The sequence below is a fragment of the Mchenga conophoros genome, linkage group LG15 (assembly GCF_057382185.1).
Source record: "Mchenga conophoros isolate Kocher_MC1m ecotype Shallow Benthic linkage group LG15, M_conophoros_male_GT1.1, whole genome shotgun sequence".
Taxonomy (NCBI): Eukaryota; Metazoa; Chordata; class Actinopteri; order Cichliformes; family Cichlidae; genus Mchenga; species Mchenga conophoros.
In genome coordinates, this window is record NC_140540.1 from 11,745,105 (window position 1) to 11,763,864 (window position 18,760).

Below are 18,760 nucleotides of genomic sequence, written 5' to 3' on the forward strand. Positions count from 1 at the left end.
TAGACATGCCCCTGGCATCTAGGTAGAACGAAATTTAACAGACTTGTTGCATTGATAGCATTCTATTACAGTACCAAAGTCAAACAAGGGAGCTCTTTAGAATGACAAGTGTTTGTAAAAGCAGACTGCATGGCTAATATATCATGCAACTTACTATATAATATAACTTATGACACACTGGCTCAAACATATTATTTGTGTGATATGAAAGGGCAGTCAATAAGAGGCTTGTAAAAGTGATGACAATTGAAATCTTTGGCCAATTTGAATAATTATTTTCTTCATGCAATTATTAACATCTTACAACACAGTGCATTATGCGGTGCAATTATGAGGTCCAAAATGCATGCCCTCTTTCCCTACAGTGTTCACATTTTGCAGGCCGGCCAGATTGGAACATTTTAAAGAATCATTTGGGGGGTGTCAGGATATATGTTTGACTCACTAATATAACTTTAGTTTTAGTTTGTTTGGTTTTTTCAGCTAATATAGGCAGTAATCAGTCTTTTTAATATAAGTTTTGTTTTTATTTTACAGCATCTTTCATGTTCAGCTCACCCAAAACATAAAGGCCTATTTCGTTCTAGATTTGACAGTGTTTTTCAGGTGGCACCTGATATATTTTACACTGGTTAAGATCATTTAACAACTTACACTATAATAGACTAAAAACATTTGGAAATACAATACAATTGCACTACGTACTGTGTAGTCTCGTACTTTGAAATTATTTGCATTCTTATAGATAAAAGAACTAAGAAACTTAACCTCAATTAAATTACTTAACTTTATAATGCAAGATTTAAACAAAATTGAAACATGTATCATCTCGTTACAAGAAGCAATCAATCATTGGTTACTTTTACAACCAAATGTGTTCAAGAGGATACAACTGGCTCAACTTAAAATTTACCCCAAAAAAACAAACACACTGCTTTTTGACGAGTATCCGAGGACAGTTGCAAAATGTATAAACTTTGTTTTTCTGTCGACATTCTAAATATAGAAACATTTATTAGTATTACAAACATACCACCTGCATGAAAAACAAGAGATGGCTTAACAGTATTACAAACTTTGATAACTTGTACAACTTACTGTGTTTTTCCATTACAATGACACAGCAAACTCAGAAAATGTGGGAAATATCCACACAGCATGGAAAGCAAAATCTTTTTCTGTTGTCATTTCCCACGCGCGTAAAAATTCTCAGGGTTATGGTTTTAGTGTAAACGAAATAAACAGCATTGCCATCATCTACAATCACCCTATTTACCTGTTTACCAGCTACGTCATAAAAATAAATAAATAAATAAAACAGAAAGCGGGGGCTGTAGGCTGATAACAACTTTGCTTGGCACATTGTAACCATAGTCACATATCATACAGCGCGAGTCTTCAGCAGGATCTGAGTTCGTTGATACTACTTTTGTGATGAGCACACCTTGCGGCACATAAATGTAATACTCAAACAACATACTTCACTTTTCTTGTTAATTTGTAATATATAAACTGCAATGAGGTTTGATTAGAGAAAGAGTGCAGTTACTTAATGAATACTCAATGAAAAGTTGATTTTCTTGAATGAAGCTTTGACTGCTATACACATGAACAGACCTGTGCATGTGCTGCAGCAGAAGAGCAGAGCTAATCAAAACTGGCATGAAATGCACTTAAGCTATTGCAGTCTTTAGAGAAAGTTTGGTCTGTGATGTGTAAGCGCGCTGCGCAAACACTACTGTGTTTCTCTTGCCGTGTTTTCTTTTTTGCAGACTCTACAATTGCACTGTCTCTATTAAAACAAAAAAACAAAAAAAAAACACAGCTACATCTTCTATTATGACTCTCCGTGTTACTTCATTCATTAAAAAATTTGGCGTGAGAGCTGACTAGTTTTGGCACGCGTCCCAGTTTTACATTTTTCAGGAAGGCTTTGTGCACTCACGGCCCCTCAGAAACGTAAGCACTCGTAGATAATTTGTGGTCTACCTGTATTTTCGATTAACCACTTACTGATAACAGCAGAGTAATAAATACAGTTAAGCAAGCAAATGTCAGAGCAAATAAACAAATGTTAAAAACTCGAAATGTTAAATCGTATCGTTGCACGTGTTGTGTGTCGGTGTGTGTCGGTGTAATGCACTCTGTGTGATGCTCAAGTCTGCTGACAGCCGCTGTGCCAGCGTTGGTTTTTGCTCTCACAGTGTTGAGGAGCTGTGTGCGTAGTCTCGGAGGATGTCGGCGGTGTAGACCGAGGGGCTACCGAGCATCGAATCGATGATGGGGGAGCCGGTGACAGAGTCCCCTGAATACACAGAGTCTCTGAAAGGGGAGGGGGGAGACAGAGCTAGGGAATCCTCCAGTGTTGCCTTGTTTTGAATTAAATCCTCACCTTCCCCATCCTCCCTCTCCCCTTCCTCCTTGGCGTCATAAATGTAGCCGTGTAAGAGGTCCAGTTCCTCATCCTCAAGCCCCTCTTCTGCAAATGCCCCGTGTTGTGGAGCTGAAGGAAGGTGAGAGGGTGTCAAGCTCAAAGGCTCGTTGGCAGGCATTGCCTCCTTGGCAGTGCGGTCATTCAGTGCAGGTGCATGGGAGCTGTGTGTGTCCACCACATCCCTGTGCAAGCGATCTGTGGTGTGGCCTGTCAAGTGGGAGGGCAAAAGAGAAGCCGGCTCATCCAAATCCGACTCCCGCCCTCGCAGCCGATCAGTGCTAGTTGGAGTCCAAAGGGGGCGCTGCGCGTCGCCCTCGTCGTCTTCCTCCGTCAGGTTGTACAGAGGTTTAGTGCCAGGTGGTTCTGGGGGGGGATCTTGGGAGGCGGTGCCAGTGTTGCAGGTGGAGGGCTCACAGCTGTGGGGGTCGGGGGTGTTAGTTAGGGGCCTGATGACCGCCGTCTGATTCAAGCCGGCTTCCTGTTTCCTCACATGCACAGACAGTCTGTGCCACACATTCCCCCCCCTCGGAGGGTGTCTTGGACCTGATTCAGACCATGACACAGACTTGCCATTAGAACTATGAACGAGATAAAAACCCAAGTTACTATCACAGGAAACCAGGAGGTGAAGGCAGAAAAACAACATCAACATAGCAGCAACGTAAGACAACAGAGCAGCAGCATTTCAACATTTCATTGCATGTTAAAATACTTTTGAAGTACGTGACTTGACATTAAGAGCTTGGCTAAAGTGTTCACTCATGACCTCTAAAGAGCGTCACATTTATCAGCCTCACAAACAGTGATTCATAATGTGCTGCAGACAGCATTATGATCATACATTTTTGTCAGACATTGAAATAACAGATTTAAGAGCCATCCATCTCATTTATTTTTGTCTTCTTCCTGACTGTCTAATTTTATTGTTAAAGAGGGGTGCATGCATTTGCAAAGTATTTCGGGTTTTGCCCGGACTGGCCTGATGACGACACAGTGTTTAGCGGAGAATGAGCTAGGACTGGCTCTAATGTGATTAGTCGGGGAGGTGGTGAGGGGAGGGTGTTCATGCTGAGAAAAGTTAAATGTGAGGTTAATTCAGGATAAACCGAAAGCAGCAGGGTGGCAGATCACCCTCTTGGAGGGCTGCATAGTCAAAAATATTTTTGCCACTGCCAGCTCAGGAGTGCCAGGATCACACTATCAAATGATGTCTTTAAATGAGATCTAGAATCCAGGCAGGTTGGCAACAAATGATCCAAAAGATGAGAACCAATCAATAAAAAAACAATTACTTTCAGCACATCTTTTTGACCTAAAGATTTTTTTAGTGTCATAGTGTATTGGGGAAAAAGCTTGTAGAAAAAATTGATTTCAGCTTTAACACTTTTCAGCTGTCTTGTTGCTGTGATTATCTGAATGGTGGATACTTTAATTATTCCCCAGACTGTATTATAAAATAGACAAACTGGCAGTGCAGCTCTCCAAGAAAGAGGTTGAATGACTCCAAAACATTTGCCAGCCTTGACACTTGACAGTGCGCTCCTCAGTATAGAAGGTTGAAGGGTTAGAAGATTAGATAGGCTGCATAGCAAGGGTAAGAGACAACACTTAAACATATTGGGATCACTCTCCTTCTCTGCCCCGCTCCTTACTTTAGTCACTTGTCCATGTGCCACTGCTGTGGATCTCAAAAAAGTTATATGCAAGTCTTACATCTAGAATCGCCACATGAAATCTCTACTTTCATTATCCCTGACACGTTTGAATGGCCTTTCAGCTTTAAATCAATAACAGCAAACGTCCCATCTTGACTTTCCTATTAAATTTCGCTGATGATATTTCATTCTCAGGGGGAGGGGGATGTGCCTAAAAACCAGTTTTTACTACATAAATACAAACACTCATTGGGGTACTGGAAAGATGAAAACAGACCACTGACATGCAAACACATCATAAAAAAGTGATAGCTTGATATGATTTTTTTTTTTCCAATTTGAGAGTTTAGTCACCTTTTTGGTCTCTAACCAGTGACCCCAGAAATGAAATCCAAACAGAAAGATGAAAAAGCACAAAAGGTTACTCACTTGGCATTGCCTGTTACAGTCTTCTTCCGGCGGAACATATTCAGGAAGCTGTTGCTTGTTGATTGAGCCGCAGACTTCCCATCTCCGACGTGCATTCGCACCACGTCAGATGTGGTGAAGGCGCTTCGGACGTTCCTCTCTGGTTTGGCGATGATTATGTACATCTTGGGTGTGAACATGCAGCCCAGTGCCACTGTTACACTCAGGCTGACGGAGAAGGATGTGGTTATGATCTTGTAATTAGAGCCAAAGTAGATTGGCACGAAGGCCAACCAGATGATGCAGGTAGTGTACATGGTAAAGGCAATGTATTTAGCCTCATTAAAATTGGCGGGCACGTTCCGCGTCTTGAAGGCATAGTATGTGCAGCTCATGATTAGGAGGCCATTGTAGCCCAGCGGCGCTACCATGCCTACGTTGCTGGTGTTACAGATGAGGTAGACCTCACGTATGCTGGGGTATGACTTGATGGGCTCGGGGGGCTCTAGAATGATGAGTGTAATCTCCAGAGTTAGCTGCACACTAATAAGCATAAAGGCAATGATCACTTGGGCCCAGGCGCTCATGAAACGGGGTTTCCTGGTGCAGATCTTTTTCTTGCTGCCAGCCAGAATGCGTGCAATGCGGTTAGTTTTGGTCACCAGGGCAGAGTAGCACATGGCAGATGAAAGGCCCACTAGGAGCCGCTGCAAATAGCAGGAGGCCACTGTGGGACGGGCGATTAATGTGAATGGACAGATGTAGCCTAGGAAAATGCCTGCCAAGATGATGTAACAGAGTTCTCTGCTGGAGGATTTAACCACAGGTGTATCACGGTACTGGATGAACACAAAGGTAACAAAGGAGGTGATCAGGATGCCCACGCAGGAGAAAACCACAGCAACTATAGATTCCACATCTGCCCAGTCAAGATACTTCAACGGCAGGGGCTGGCAACCTGGAAACAGTAGAGGAAACAGTGTTCGGTCAATTTTTTAATTCATCCTGCGGTTAGTTTTACTGAATGAAAGGTGCATTAAAAGATGGTGGGAAGCAGTTAGTCAAGGAGAATGAAAGAGTGGGCAAAGCAAATCAGAGTGTTGGCAATGGCCTGATTTTAGTGCCTTCCACATGCACATATTATTGTGTATATATATATATATGTATATATATATATACATATATATACTGCAGTATTTTAATTGTTGCATTCTGTCTTTTTGGGTAACAGTTAATGGTTGTACACTGAAAATAGACTTCACTGGTAAGGCAATTTTTTAAATACATTTTGGTTTTCGGAATTTTATTTTAACACTTACAGTATTAAACTACACTCAGTGAATAATTTGACATGATGACATCATTTTCTATATGATAATAAAAATGAACTTTCAGCAGCATCAGAAAAGTTTAATAACCTTGATATATGTTAAATACTTCTTATGGTAAGTCTTTGTGTTATGTTCAAGGTATAAAGAGAACGAAAAATCTGTGTTGGAAATAATGTTGTATAACCTCAGAGCCAAAGCCTCACACAGCAATAACAACACGCTGGAAAAAAAGGTTTGAAATTTTTAGATTCTGGATTTCTTAGACTGTCCTAAATGTATTTGACAATATTTAAATGCTGATGACCATATTAATAGATGTGTTTTTTCTTATTTATGTAGTTCCTTGTACACCTATAGCTGCCCATACATGTGCCCCCAACATTTGCGCTATGGCACTGATAGGAACTCATTTGCATTTTTCATCCTACACACCCCAAAGCTCTATTTCTCTTCTGTCATGATGCCCTGCATACTCATCATCCAACACAGAGAAGAAGTCTGGAGAGCTTAATTGGAGAAAAATGACATCCCTAGACTTCCCCAGCTTAACACTTCATAAATTACATGCTTCTGCTAATAGCATTACAGTGACTTCACGGAGGAACCCAGTTCTGGTCTGCATGCTAAATCCTAATATGCCAAATCATAAGACATATGAAATTTTAAAATAAACAAAATTGTCGTCCTCTGGGGATTCTAATCAGAAAGGTAGTAATGAGCATCTCAAGGTGTAAACCAGCTCTTATAGCATGGTTTCATTTAAATGCAGGGGGAAGTGGGGACAGAGAACTGTTGCTTGTTTTCTTTTGGCCACACACCCAGCTCAGCTTGCAGATGATTTTGCCCTTATGCATGCAAACAGACACGGGTGGCAAAGATGAAATGTATCTGCATTCACTTATCTAACACAATCCTCAAATCGCTTATTTGTGTTTCTAAGCTCTGGGAAGACCTTTGAAATTTACTCTTCTGCTGTATATTTTCAAAAATACACATTCACAATTGTAAACCCTTGTTCAGTGAATAGCATATTACCTCTCTCTATTAGTATTTTTCAAATGTAATGAGACTGAAGGAAACTTTTCTTTCTTGACAGACTGCTGAAATGTATCCTCAAGCCTCTCATGGCAGTAATAGGATTTTACACCTGGGAATTGAGGGCTCCTCTCAACTTTATAAATCGCTGTCAGAACAAGCACCGGGTCACAACAAGAGCAGAGAGGAAGGAAATGAGCAGCAGCATTTTTTTGAGGGAGTGGTGTTAAGGTTTGAGGAAATGAAGAAAGCAAGGGCATAGGACCTGCATGGTGAAAAAGGTGTTGTTACACTGAGGTGCTGTGTGAATAGCCTTACGGTGGGGGAAGATGACTATTGAGAGAACAGGGGAGTCAGCCCCACTAAAAGTACTGTGGTTGAGCTAAGGGTAAACGCATGAAATGGGCAAAATAATAAGTGTGAACCGTTTCAGGGGTAATGGACAAGGAGTGTGGATGAACGATGTAATAAAAACAAACACAGTTTCTGTTTTTGTTTCTCCTACCTGCCAGGTCATCATCCGGCCACCATCCCAGCTCACACGCCTTGCAGGTAAATTCATCCTGGACATATTCGTTATCCTTGCATGTGGTGCAAATCCAGCAGCAGCTCACCTCACCCTTCCTAATCACCTGCACGCAGAGAAACAACACACAGTCAACAACATGCCAAAGAAAGCTCGGTAGCAAGTCACTACACTGAGCCGTGGAAAAAAAGCACATCTCACCTTAAGCAACCTAAATAATTAATCAGCACAGAGGGGATATCAAAATGAGGATTTGTTTGTGCGTTTTTTGAGCCCCAGACAGAGTGTTTAGAAAACAAGGCCGGCTGCTTTTACATTCTGCTCCCAAAGAAGCTGTTACCAGCACTGTGATATGTAAAGCAGGGTGATAAGTGGGGCACGAAACAAAGCAGATAGAGGGGGGAAGCATGAGCAGCTAGGAGAGAGGATGCACCCTCCCTCGAGGCAACTTGGTGCATAGCCAGTCTGAAAACAATTGTCCCCAAATGAAGGAAATGAGGGCATTTATTCAGCCTTTGCTCAAAACCAGTTTTATTGCTTACTGTCCCAAACGGTCCATCTCCTCGCTCAGGTAGAGCGCAAGTCCCGTGAGTTTATGGTGCAAACCTAAACTTTTTATGTGAAATCAGAACTTATCCGTGTTTGTCATATTTACATAGACTTCTCTTTTCCTTCATTATCCCTTCTTTAAATCATTTGTAATGGGAGGAGGATTTAAAAATGTAGGACAGTGTAGCATCAGCAGCCTTCTTGCCAGCATGTGATTTAAGCAAATAAAGGATTAAGATTCACTGCAAGAAAAATCAATGACATATTTACTGGGAACAGATGTACAGTAAGGGCACCGGTTCAGCTCTTAAAACATTTCTCTTTTTAATTACAGTAGAGATTAATTGGAAAGTTAGACATTTGTGGTTCCCCCAATGCTTAATCCTAATGATTATATTGATGTCTTTACTTGACCTCCCCCATTTCCATCCGCAACCTTCATGCACATGAACACATACGAAGTAGGTGGAGTGCTGAAGTCCACGCAAAGTTTTTCACACTTTGTCCTAGTATTGATCTGATGAGGCAAATCATTTTTAAGATGGGTTTGTAGGGAGTGCTGATCCCGATGGGACATTGCATGCCCACATGATTAATCCTAATTTGCGATAGAAAAAAAAGATTATCACGGTAGATTACATTCTGCTTGTAAATCTCAAAATTCCATTAAACACAGAGACCTTTCTTTCAAACTCAAACATCACTTCCCCATAACTGTACTGCAGAAACAACAAAGAAAACATACTGCATTTGGAATTTAGAAAATGGCAAATGGTTGTGCCCTTTAAGATCTGCATGCACTTTTTTTTGTTACCAGTATAGCAAGTAGCAAAAGAAATTTAATTACACCTTCCAAATTTAATTACTAGGTCCTGCAATCTGTGAGGCAGCAAAATATTCCATATTATTCATCTCCAAGAGACGGAAGGAGCATAATCAAACCAAGAGAGAGAACTAGAAGTGCATACTAAAATTTGGAAATAGCCAGAAGAAGCAAAAGGGATCATAAAAGAGTAAATATCGACCCAAGTGAGTATGTCCATTTTAAATATTGATATAAAAGCGTTGAGTTAGTGTGGGAAATTACATTAGGTTTCAAATGTGCCTGTATTTACCTTGACAATTTTGTGTTACAGTGGATGACGTACAAGAGGACACGTCAACGTGAAGATTCTGGTATACGGGAGGGCAGAATGCTTTTAATTGCTGTCCATTTGATTTTATATTCACATAATAAGCGGAACAACTCAAAAGTGGAAACATGTGGTAAAGAGGAAACTGCACTACCTACACAAAGAAGGGTATTATCAGCATACAATGATAATCTCTGATTTTCTGATCCAGTGTTTTGAGGAAGAGAAAGAATAGTATTGTTAAAAGGGGTCAACTCTAGTTGATCCCTATACACAGAGAATAACTATTTCCTGTGCTGAACACTGACAATTTGTCTATAAGTGCTTTATCATAAGGATGAATCGTATTCTCCAGCCAGCCTGTATCTGTACCAATATTGTCCCAGTCTAACAAGCAGGAATATTCACCCTCTGCCACAAAATGATGTGTGATAGATTAACACGTTTTAATAAAATTGATTTAATCAGTGTGGATCACCTTCATTCGGTGTACCTCTAATAAAGTAGCAAGCAAGTAGACTGACTCGGATTCATTATCAGACAGAGAAGGCAGATTGAGTTCTTGAAGAAAATGCAAACATTTTGAATGCTGCACTGTGTATTACAAGAGTCTATAAAACTAAGAAGTGTTTAAAAAGCAATGATACTGGAGTATTCTTTACAGTTTTTCAGCCTTCAAGCTGATAGAGGACTGTGTCTGGGTCTTTTAAAGCTTTACGTTCTTCCGGCTTTGTGAAATAAGAACACCTTTATGCATCGCAACAAAGAGTTAAGTTATTCTTTCCTGTAAAGCCTCAGAGAATCCGACTTCTTGTTGTGCCTGAAGCTGGATCAAAGTATTTTCCAGCTCAGTTATCCTGCTAAGTCTATTTTTATTAAGGCGAGGTAAAAACAAGATTGAGAAATCCATAGGACAGCCCTTTACGTCATCGCATAAAGCTCTGGTTGTCAACTAAACCTCAGCTAAATTCTATAAAGGCTTCTTAATTGTTCTTTGTCTTCTAAAACGTGAAAAATTTTGCATTTTTCTCAAACATTAAATGATTATTAGGTCGCTCTGGAAGAGTGTGAAATGTGCCGAGGTGATATCTCAGAGAAGGATACGGATGAGTTCGTATGGGAATTTACTTTAAGGAGGATCTGAATCCCTACCTTTATCTGTCCTTTGGAACAGGGCTCACTACAGACTGAGCGAACCATGTCGCTGCTGTTCATCCACAGTTTGTTGTCATCGATGCTCAAGATGCCCTCGCTCCACGACCCCACGTTTATGTAGTCATAGCGATCATCACCCACGCTCTGTAAATTCATGATGTCATACCTGGATGTTTGAGGAGAGACGGAGGACTGCGTATTAACACACTTATTAAGTGAGAAAGGGAAGGATTTGAGAGGGAGTGGGAAAGGAGAGAATCAGAGTGAAAGGTAATTTAATGATAACAACTCCACAGCTTAAGCCTTTCCTCTTATCTGAAGCCGCAAACTGCTTACAACTCTGTTATGTGACATCAAGCGCTCATACCAGTGCACAGTGTGCCCTCATTTTTATACTGAACCAGGATGCGCTGCACCTAACCTCCAGCTGACAGAGGAATGACACGGCTGTGTTTTCTGACTGTCAAATGTTGTCCGTTGGACTGTAAAGACATGAAAGTGACTGCCGCAGTGGACAATCCACTAAATCTGTTCCAGTCCAGACTAATTACATCCTCTCATGCTCAAGACTGGGACACACATGTGTGCTAATGAGTTGGAGAGTGGGAGAAGGGGAAATGCACTTTGTGACCCAGATGGTGATATCAAATCTCTATGTTCATTTCTTGGCTTTTCTTAATTTTTTATTAGCTTCTTCTTCCTCTTACCTTCCTGGGGTGTCTCCATTTTCGTCAAAGTAAATCTCCTCTCCCGAGACTCCTCTGAAGGATGTTTTGAGCAGGTAGTCCAGAAGCTTGCTGCCATCAATGGGATCCATCGCCTCACAGAGCCCTGTCTGTCCCGGACATAGCTCCTTGTGCATATCATGAAGGCCATGAGCCATGGCGTAGATGGCATTGATGACAAAGCCCATCTTACTATCCTGCACATAGTTCTCTTGCAGACTTTCATTTCCTGTTAGAGATGAAAGAAGAGGTCGTCAAACAGTCGAAAGAATTCCAAACTGCAAGTGTAGAAAATCTGCTTCAAGGCAGAAAGAGAGATAGAGAAATTAACTGTACAACTCAAATCACCGTGTTAACCTCAATTCATTTTTTTTTAGTTCTGTCAATCTCTTCCCCTCTTCTTAACCTTGATCACAAAGGGCAGAAGATTAAAAAAAACATTCATAAGGAAGAGTTTTAAATGCAACTATTCCTTAAACTATTTTTTTGTGCTGCTGTATTAAAAGATTTATTACTCTGTGTGAATGACAGCATTAGAAGTATGATGAAATTCGAAGAACACATGAAGAATATAGAAACAAAGACAACTCTTTTTTTGTGCAGCAACAAAATATATTAGCATTGATGCCCAAAAGCTCAATAGGAAACAGATGAGGAGAACAGCCAGTGCCTGGGAAAATCCTCACTGTTTGTGCAAGCGGTACTTCAGTCATCTAAAGGCACTGTCCCACAGTCACAGTGTTTGGCAGAAGGAGGGGGGAATGATCTCTTCAAAACTACATTTATTGTTGCCTCCTTTGACAGTGCATTTAAAATACTGATATGTTTTGCTTGTGATATCAACATGCACACGCAGTGGGGGGGGGGAAAGGGATGCAACTTCTCACCATACAACATATTTTTCAGGTGTTTGTGTCAGCAGCGTGTGCTGAGTGAGCCATTCATTTGTGCAGCTTTCCAACGTATATGTCAACTTTTGTTTTCTTTCCTTTTCCTCGTACAGACCAAACAAGCAAGTGCTTTGCATCAGAGTTTGACTGATGAATTTCGCACTCTAAGCCTGCCAGGATGAAGACATCTACCCATCTACTTTATTTGACTAAATCGCAGATATTACAGAGAGCGCTGGGTTTAAAAAAGCATCAGTCAAACTCATCCTGTCTTGGAGGAGTCAAATGCAAACAAAGTGCAGATGAAATTCAGACAGTTGTTGTAATAATCGTGTCTAGAAAGATACACTTACCACCTCGAAGATCTATGGAACATAAGAGGTTTGTAAACGTGTGATACAAAGTAGAAAAGCGTCCATAACCTTACAGCTCTGAGTGTCATCACAAACCACTTGTTGATTTTTATTGATCGTTTGAATTTAGAAGCATGCTGACCAATTCGTCTTAATGCCATTCTGCAGGGTGGATTTGTTTGGAGCAGTTTTTGAATTGTGGTTGAAAAGCTATCAACAAGTCAAGAACACAATTTACCGTGATCACCTTTTGCGAGCAAATGGAGAGAATATTCATGGAGGAAAACACAGGGGGGAAAAAAATAAATCACAGGTTTTATTAATATTCACGAGTTCTGTTCTTATATTCATGATCATATTTAACCCTATGGTCAGAAGAAAAGAAGACAGTGCCTGAAAAACTAAACTCTGTGACTAGTCATTTGTTTGAAAAATATCCACTCCTACTTATGAACGTCAAAAATTTTGTTATGTCCTACCGGAGCAGACTTTTTTGTAGTTCTTCTTTTCCTGGGGATGGCCTGGGAGGCGGCACTGAAAACGATACTGCCAGAACTCTGGAAACCAAGGGTTCCTGGTATTGCTGTCCAGACGTAGCTTTAGGTAATAGTCGTCAAAGGACCTGACCACCGCTGATTGGAGCTTCATTGTGATGCCTCCCTCTGCTTCCTGCTCATAACCCTCCACAACTTCGTAACGGTCTGCCCATCCATCGCTACAGACAGACAGAAGAAAAAGAGGAGACTATGATCTTATGGTCAAAGGGTGGACAATAAAAGACTAGAAGATAAAGAAGATTTGAGGAAGGACAAAACATCATAGTAATAAGAGGTACTGTTAGACACTGATGATATTCTGTGCATAGTTGTTTTATAAAGGATTGTTGAATATTGTAATTAGTACTCAACTATTAATTCAGACTGACAAACCCAAAAAGCTGTTAACAAAAGCTGCTTTGTTCATTCATTCAACACGATGTAAACAACGAGGGTTTGAGACACTTGCTGAATGGATGGATGTCAGAGACCAAGTAGTAAAAAAAGTTACATTTAATTTGATTTAAATAAAAAAATGAACTATTATTAATAATATTATCGTAAGGTAAACTTTAGTGTCCTGTTTCTTTCAACTGACATGAACTACATGAACTTAGTAGAAGGTTTCACATTAAGGCTATAAAATAAATCATCAAACTCATACATCATCAATCAACCATAGGGTTAGTTCAGGTAGGCCACAAGGTCAAAGGGCATAGCAGATCAGCTGATCTTAATGTCAGCCCCTATCAGCTGATGGCTCAGCTGATTCCTTTGCACGTGCTCCATGAATACCCAGCTAGGAAATCTCATAAAAGCATTTAAATTGCTTTAACCTGCCTACAGTTGCTGGATAGCTTGCAACCTTCACTCCAGCTTCTTCTTCTTCTCCGATCACATGTATCACGCTGTATCTTTTGCTACTGTTGCCTGCTATGTCTTTTTATGAAAAGCCGTGTTGCTGCTCAAGCTTTATATGTATGTGTCTGCGAAGGTGGTGGGGTCCCAAAACAGAGCCTTAACTCCAAATATAGTGAGGAAATATTTTACTGTGATCAAAGGCTGTACATGCATTTTAGTTGCAGATGTGTCTGACTGTGTTTTAAAATGAATTAGAAAGTGGTTGACAGGCCAGCTGTCATCCTGTGGTGGGACTCGTTTGTCTTACAGGCTGTAAATTGAGTATCACTGTACGAGAGGACAGATTGTTCGCTTTGATCATAATCACATTAGTCAGGAGAGGATAGGTGTTTAGCACAAGCACAAAGATATTAGTTACACCAAATCTTTAAACTGAAGCACTGTGCTAAATCACTGTTATCCCTGTAACTTTTAACAATGAAACTTCTCTCAGAGCCAAAGTAGGGGAGACCGGGGATAGTTGTAACATTTTTGACATTTCTGTCTGTAAATTGGAGCTCTTTTAAGGTAGTGGATTCAAAATGTAATGCAAAGTATTTACATGTCTCGGCTATTAAATAGTGCAGCTATTTTCTCTGCAGCACAATTACCCATTGCATGGTATGGCCTCAAACACAAAGAGTGAAATGTTACAATTGACCCCATAGTCTGGGTTAGTTGTAACATATCCTGGGGTGAAATGTAACACAATGAAATAAGGGTACTAACAAAACATTAACATGTAATCTTTGTTTATTCAACACATGAATGCACTTAGAGCCATTTATGTAGCTCTGTGTGTGTGTGTGTGTGTGTGTGTGTGTGTGTGTGTGTGTGTGTGTGTGTGTGTGTGTGTGTGTGACAGAATGCAGAAATCTAGCTTTTGAACATATTCCAACCCTCCAAAAAGACAAATTATGGAATTTTCTGCAACTGAATATTTCATTAATTTTGGTTGGTCTTCCTTGAGTTTGGCCTCATTGGCTCAGTGGGCATTATAACCTACAACTCTTGCACCAATTTTGAACATAACAATGAAGCTGAAAAAATGTAGTTGTTCACCAGCATCGCAATAACATTACTTTTTATCATGGCTTACCTTGGTGTGGTTTGCAAAGTGCTTCAGAAAGATGAGGAAATCTGTTTCTTGCACTCATCCTGATTTATTTCCACTACCAGTACTTCCTACTGGTCCATCTCTGATACAGTGGTCTGCATAATGTATGTGTGGGAACACAAACAGTGGAGGAATTGTGTTGCCAATGGCATTAACCGCATATACAAAAGCGACCAGTGAACCTCTCTCTGCTGATGTCGTTGCCCCAACTTGTTTAATATAAGTTAAAGTAATAGTGCGGTAAGTTGTAACGTACATTATTATTACAACTGACCCAGACTCCTATAGCCATGAACTAGCTAACATTACAGCTAACGGCTAAAACATTAGCACTAAAGACCTACACAGAATATATCCCCATAGACATACAAATAACATAATTTAAGTTTGATGACTTTAACTGCAAAGCAGATAATGCTATTATAAATTGAAATAAAGTAGAAAAACTTACTTTTTGGCATACAAATTACTTTTTTTGGTGTTAAATTGTCTGTTTTTGACAAAATGTGCTGATTTTTCACATGTGATAGCAGAACTGAATTGGGCATGCACAGGATGAGTCACATCATTTGAAACTTAGCCCTGATTGGAGAAATTGGAAGTGTTACAACTGACCCACGTTACAACTATCCCCAGTCTCCCCTACATTTTTATTACCTTAATAAAAGTGTTTTTAAAGACACAGAAAAATAATGAGGCTTATGGTGGCTGGTATGGCCTAACTAGCAACAAAGCAGTGTTAAACTTCAGCAGTGGTCCAAATCTTATGGATTTCTCTGCTTGGGCTGTAGAATAAGTATCCTTTAACAAAGCAAAAACGATGACAGAAGAGTATCATAGCACAAGTCAAAACTTTAAGTCAGGCGTTGCTTTTATTTAAATAATATTCCATCACAAGTAGGTAGACTGCAGCCTCGGCTCTTGTGCAGCGCTAAATTAGCATGGCGGCTTGGGGACTTATCTCACGTCCCCTGCAGCAAGCCTCAATTTAAGAAGACCGTAATCATCTCAGCAATAGTGCCTCAACAATAAATGCAGACTTTACACAATCAAGTCAGCTTGCCTGTTTGTTTACTTTTGTAACCCTGTGCGCAAGAATTTCTAGCCTACTGAGCTAATTTGATTTGGGCTCTAAGAGAGATGGAAAACACCAGTGATGGGGACACTGAAAAAACAAATTAACAGATAAATAACACCACAATGAACTTGCTCTTTCTCTCTGTCCCATTGAAAGCTTCCAGCAGCACTGCTCTTCAGCTTTTACTCTCTTTTACACTCTTCTACACTTTTATGTGGGATTCAGTCTACTGATTCAACGTACCTTCGCTATAGACAGCTACACGCCAATTAGATATGATTCACCGCGGAACCAATTAGGCACCTCACACACAGGATGCGCTGGATGATGGATAAGGACGTGTGCCTGTTCATGTAGGTGCAGGTCGAAGTCTCTGACCTTTTCCTCAACAATTACTGCCAGTCAAGAAAAAGGAGACATTGAAACTAATTTGTGAGAATTTATGGTTGAGCTATTCCACCCTTCTCGTGGTAAAATCCACGTGGGTTCCTTCAGCCAGCAGGGAACTAAAAAAACATCCTAAAAATAAACCCCATGTAATCCAGACGTTGTTAAAGTAGCTCCAGCTGACCCTAATGTCCAACCTTTCGATCCCATCACCTCTCTACAGGCTTTGTGTCCTAAAAGAAAACCACACCATGATCAACTTACTGACCAGGAGCTGGAAACTCAAAGAATTATGATGGAATGATAATCGATTGATTAATCAATCCTATGAATACTCAACTGGCACATTCAGCACCAGGTGATGTGTAACCATACTGATAAAAATAAAAGGCATTTTATATGCACAGTATGATGAAGCATTGTGCAATGGGTGTATGCTCTTGAATTACAAAATTCATAGTCCAGGGGATAAAAAAACAATTAAAACTTAATGAATAAATAACTAACTGTTGTTGTTGCTTGCGCAAGATAAGTTCCCAAGTTTCACAGCCTAAGGGAAAATAGCGTGTTGAAGTCTGATACTAATTCTTTTGTACTGCTTGCCAAACAGCAGAAGGGTGAACAGGCTGTGACTGGGCTGGATATTGTCTTTTAATATAATTTGGGCCCTGCACCTTGACGATGTCGCTGATGCTCAGTCGATGAGTACTGGCGATGTTCTGCTTTAATCACCTGCTGCAGAGGCTTGGGGGTTTTCTTTTCTTACAACACAATCCAAACAGTTCTGAGAGTTCTGGGTTGGATAAATGGTCCCGTCCAAAAACCTGCCCAGTCTTGGGCAAGAAGGCTCAAATAAGAAAAGGGCATAATAGCGCCAGTCTATATAAGAGGTGAAATGAGAAGATAAATAAGGTATATTCAATACTTTCAAATGATAGTTAATAATTTAATATTATGCTAATATTCCTCAGTACCATCTTTGCAATAATGTGCATGCTGTAGGTTACTTTAATTGTTTATTTTTAGGCAAGAAACCTCCAGAAGTACTGTACATTACAGCACTCCATTCCAAAGCCTGATGTTGAAACACAACAAAAAGGTCTTTGTGGACTTTTCTCCCCGTGACTGCGTGCGTTCCCTCCTTTTACTCTGGCTTCCTCCCACAGTCCAAAAACATGCATGTCAGGTTAAGTGTCAATTCTAAATTGGCTGTAGGTGTGAATATGAGCGTGAATGGTTGGCTGTCTCCATGTGTGAGCCCCGTGATAGACTGACAACCTGTCCAAGGTGTACTCCCACCTCTCACCCCAAGACAGCTTGGCTAGTCTCCAGCACCACGACCCTGAAACTGATGAACATAAGAAGATGGATGGATGGATTCCAATTCAGCAGCTTTGGAAAATGTAAATGTAAAAAAAAAAAAAAAGTTAGAAAAGCTTTTCTCATCTTGTTTGGCTCCCTGACTTTAATCGCTGGTCATTTTTCTTTTTGTTTAAGAACAGCTCAGTCAGTGCCATTCAAGTATGCTTTAGTCAGAGTGGTGTATCTAGGAAGAACAGGTTTGCATATTTGCATAATTAATTAATCAATTTGATATCAATTGTATTGACATATTGCAATGCATGATAGGTTGACAAAGGTATGCTTTATGTAGCATTTTTTTGATAGCTTCTAATGAATGTTGTTCTCCAAGGCTCCAAAATTCATTAAAAATCCTCTGCTGCATGCAGCTAATATTGCTAAAGACAGCAACAGTGTTAGGTAATTGTGAGTGGGCAAAATAACACAACATAACATCTGTTTTATGTGGGTAACTACTGCAGTATATATTTGCCTAACATGTTTCAACATGTTTACAGTATTTTCTGTCGTATATTTGGAGATCATAATTCAGCCGACTCATTATTTTCTTCCTTGTAATTAAGTCAAGAGTTGGAGAAACGTGAACTGCATTAGTCCTGGTCACGTTTACTTCATTTAGTCTAAGTGAATACAGTCCTTGTCCTTTACCCTCCATTTCAGTACATGTAGTACAGGGAGAGGCACAAAGACTCATACACTAGCCTGCAGATTTCCATTTCGATGTTCCGAGTCACACATACGTTGGAGGCTAACTGCATTTAACGCGTCCTAATGTGGTCAGTACACTTCAGGTTTTATGTGAGAGAAAAGCCGACTGTTCGCGGATAAAAAGACAGGAGGGGCGTAGAAGAAGAGATAGATGGAGAGACAGAAGTGCTGTTCAACACGCGACATGAATAATGCACAACGCGCAGAAGACGTGCTCGACTGTTTCTCACAGTGGAGTTTGTGATGAGGTAAAATGACATTCTCTTTTCTCGCTCGCCTCTCTCAGGATGGCGTCGTCTGGCAGGGCTCCAAACAGCTCATCAAAACTCTCGGGCCACCAGAGGGATGCCTAATGGGATCAAATCTGATTTAATGTCACCTCAATGTTCACACCGCATATCGGAAGGCCCATTATTACATAACCTGGGTTAGATATACTACAGGAACACCTGTTTAAGCAGATTAAGGAGTCGCTGTT

At 40.4% G+C, this 18,760-nt stretch overlaps 1 protein-coding gene and 1 long non-coding RNA gene across 3 annotated transcripts in view; one reads left to right on the forward strand and one right to left on the reverse strand.

Moving 5' to 3' along the window:
• Window positions 1-505: 505 nt before the first annotated feature.
• The window catches only part of grm1a (glutamate receptor, metabotropic 1a), a 35,444-nt gene continuing 17,189 nt past the window's right edge, over window positions 506-18,760 (reverse strand). For both annotated transcript variants that reach the window (XM_085245784.1, XM_085245785.1), the window contains exons 4-9: window positions 12,674-12,909; window positions 10,934-11,180; window positions 10,224-10,392; window positions 7,369-7,495; window positions 4,519-5,455; window positions 506-3,012 (exon numbers count right to left, since the gene is read on the reverse strand). In XM_085245784.1, coding sequence (XP_085101910.1) covers window positions 2,199-3,012; window positions 4,519-5,455; window positions 7,369-7,495; window positions 10,224-10,392; window positions 10,934-11,180; window positions 12,674-12,909 — 2,530 coding nt within the window. In that variant the 3' untranslated portion in view covers window positions 506-2,198. The remainder of the gene's footprint in view (window positions 3,013-4,518; window positions 5,456-7,368; window positions 7,496-10,223; window positions 10,393-10,933; window positions 11,181-12,673; window positions 12,910-18,760) is intronic.
• Window positions 7,198-9,596, forward strand: LOC146557838 (uncharacterized). Its single transcript, XR_014888454.1, has 3 exons — window positions 7,198-7,415; window positions 8,808-8,967; window positions 9,075-9,596. It is a non-coding gene; the product is annotated as an uncharacterized LOC146557838 (long non-coding RNA).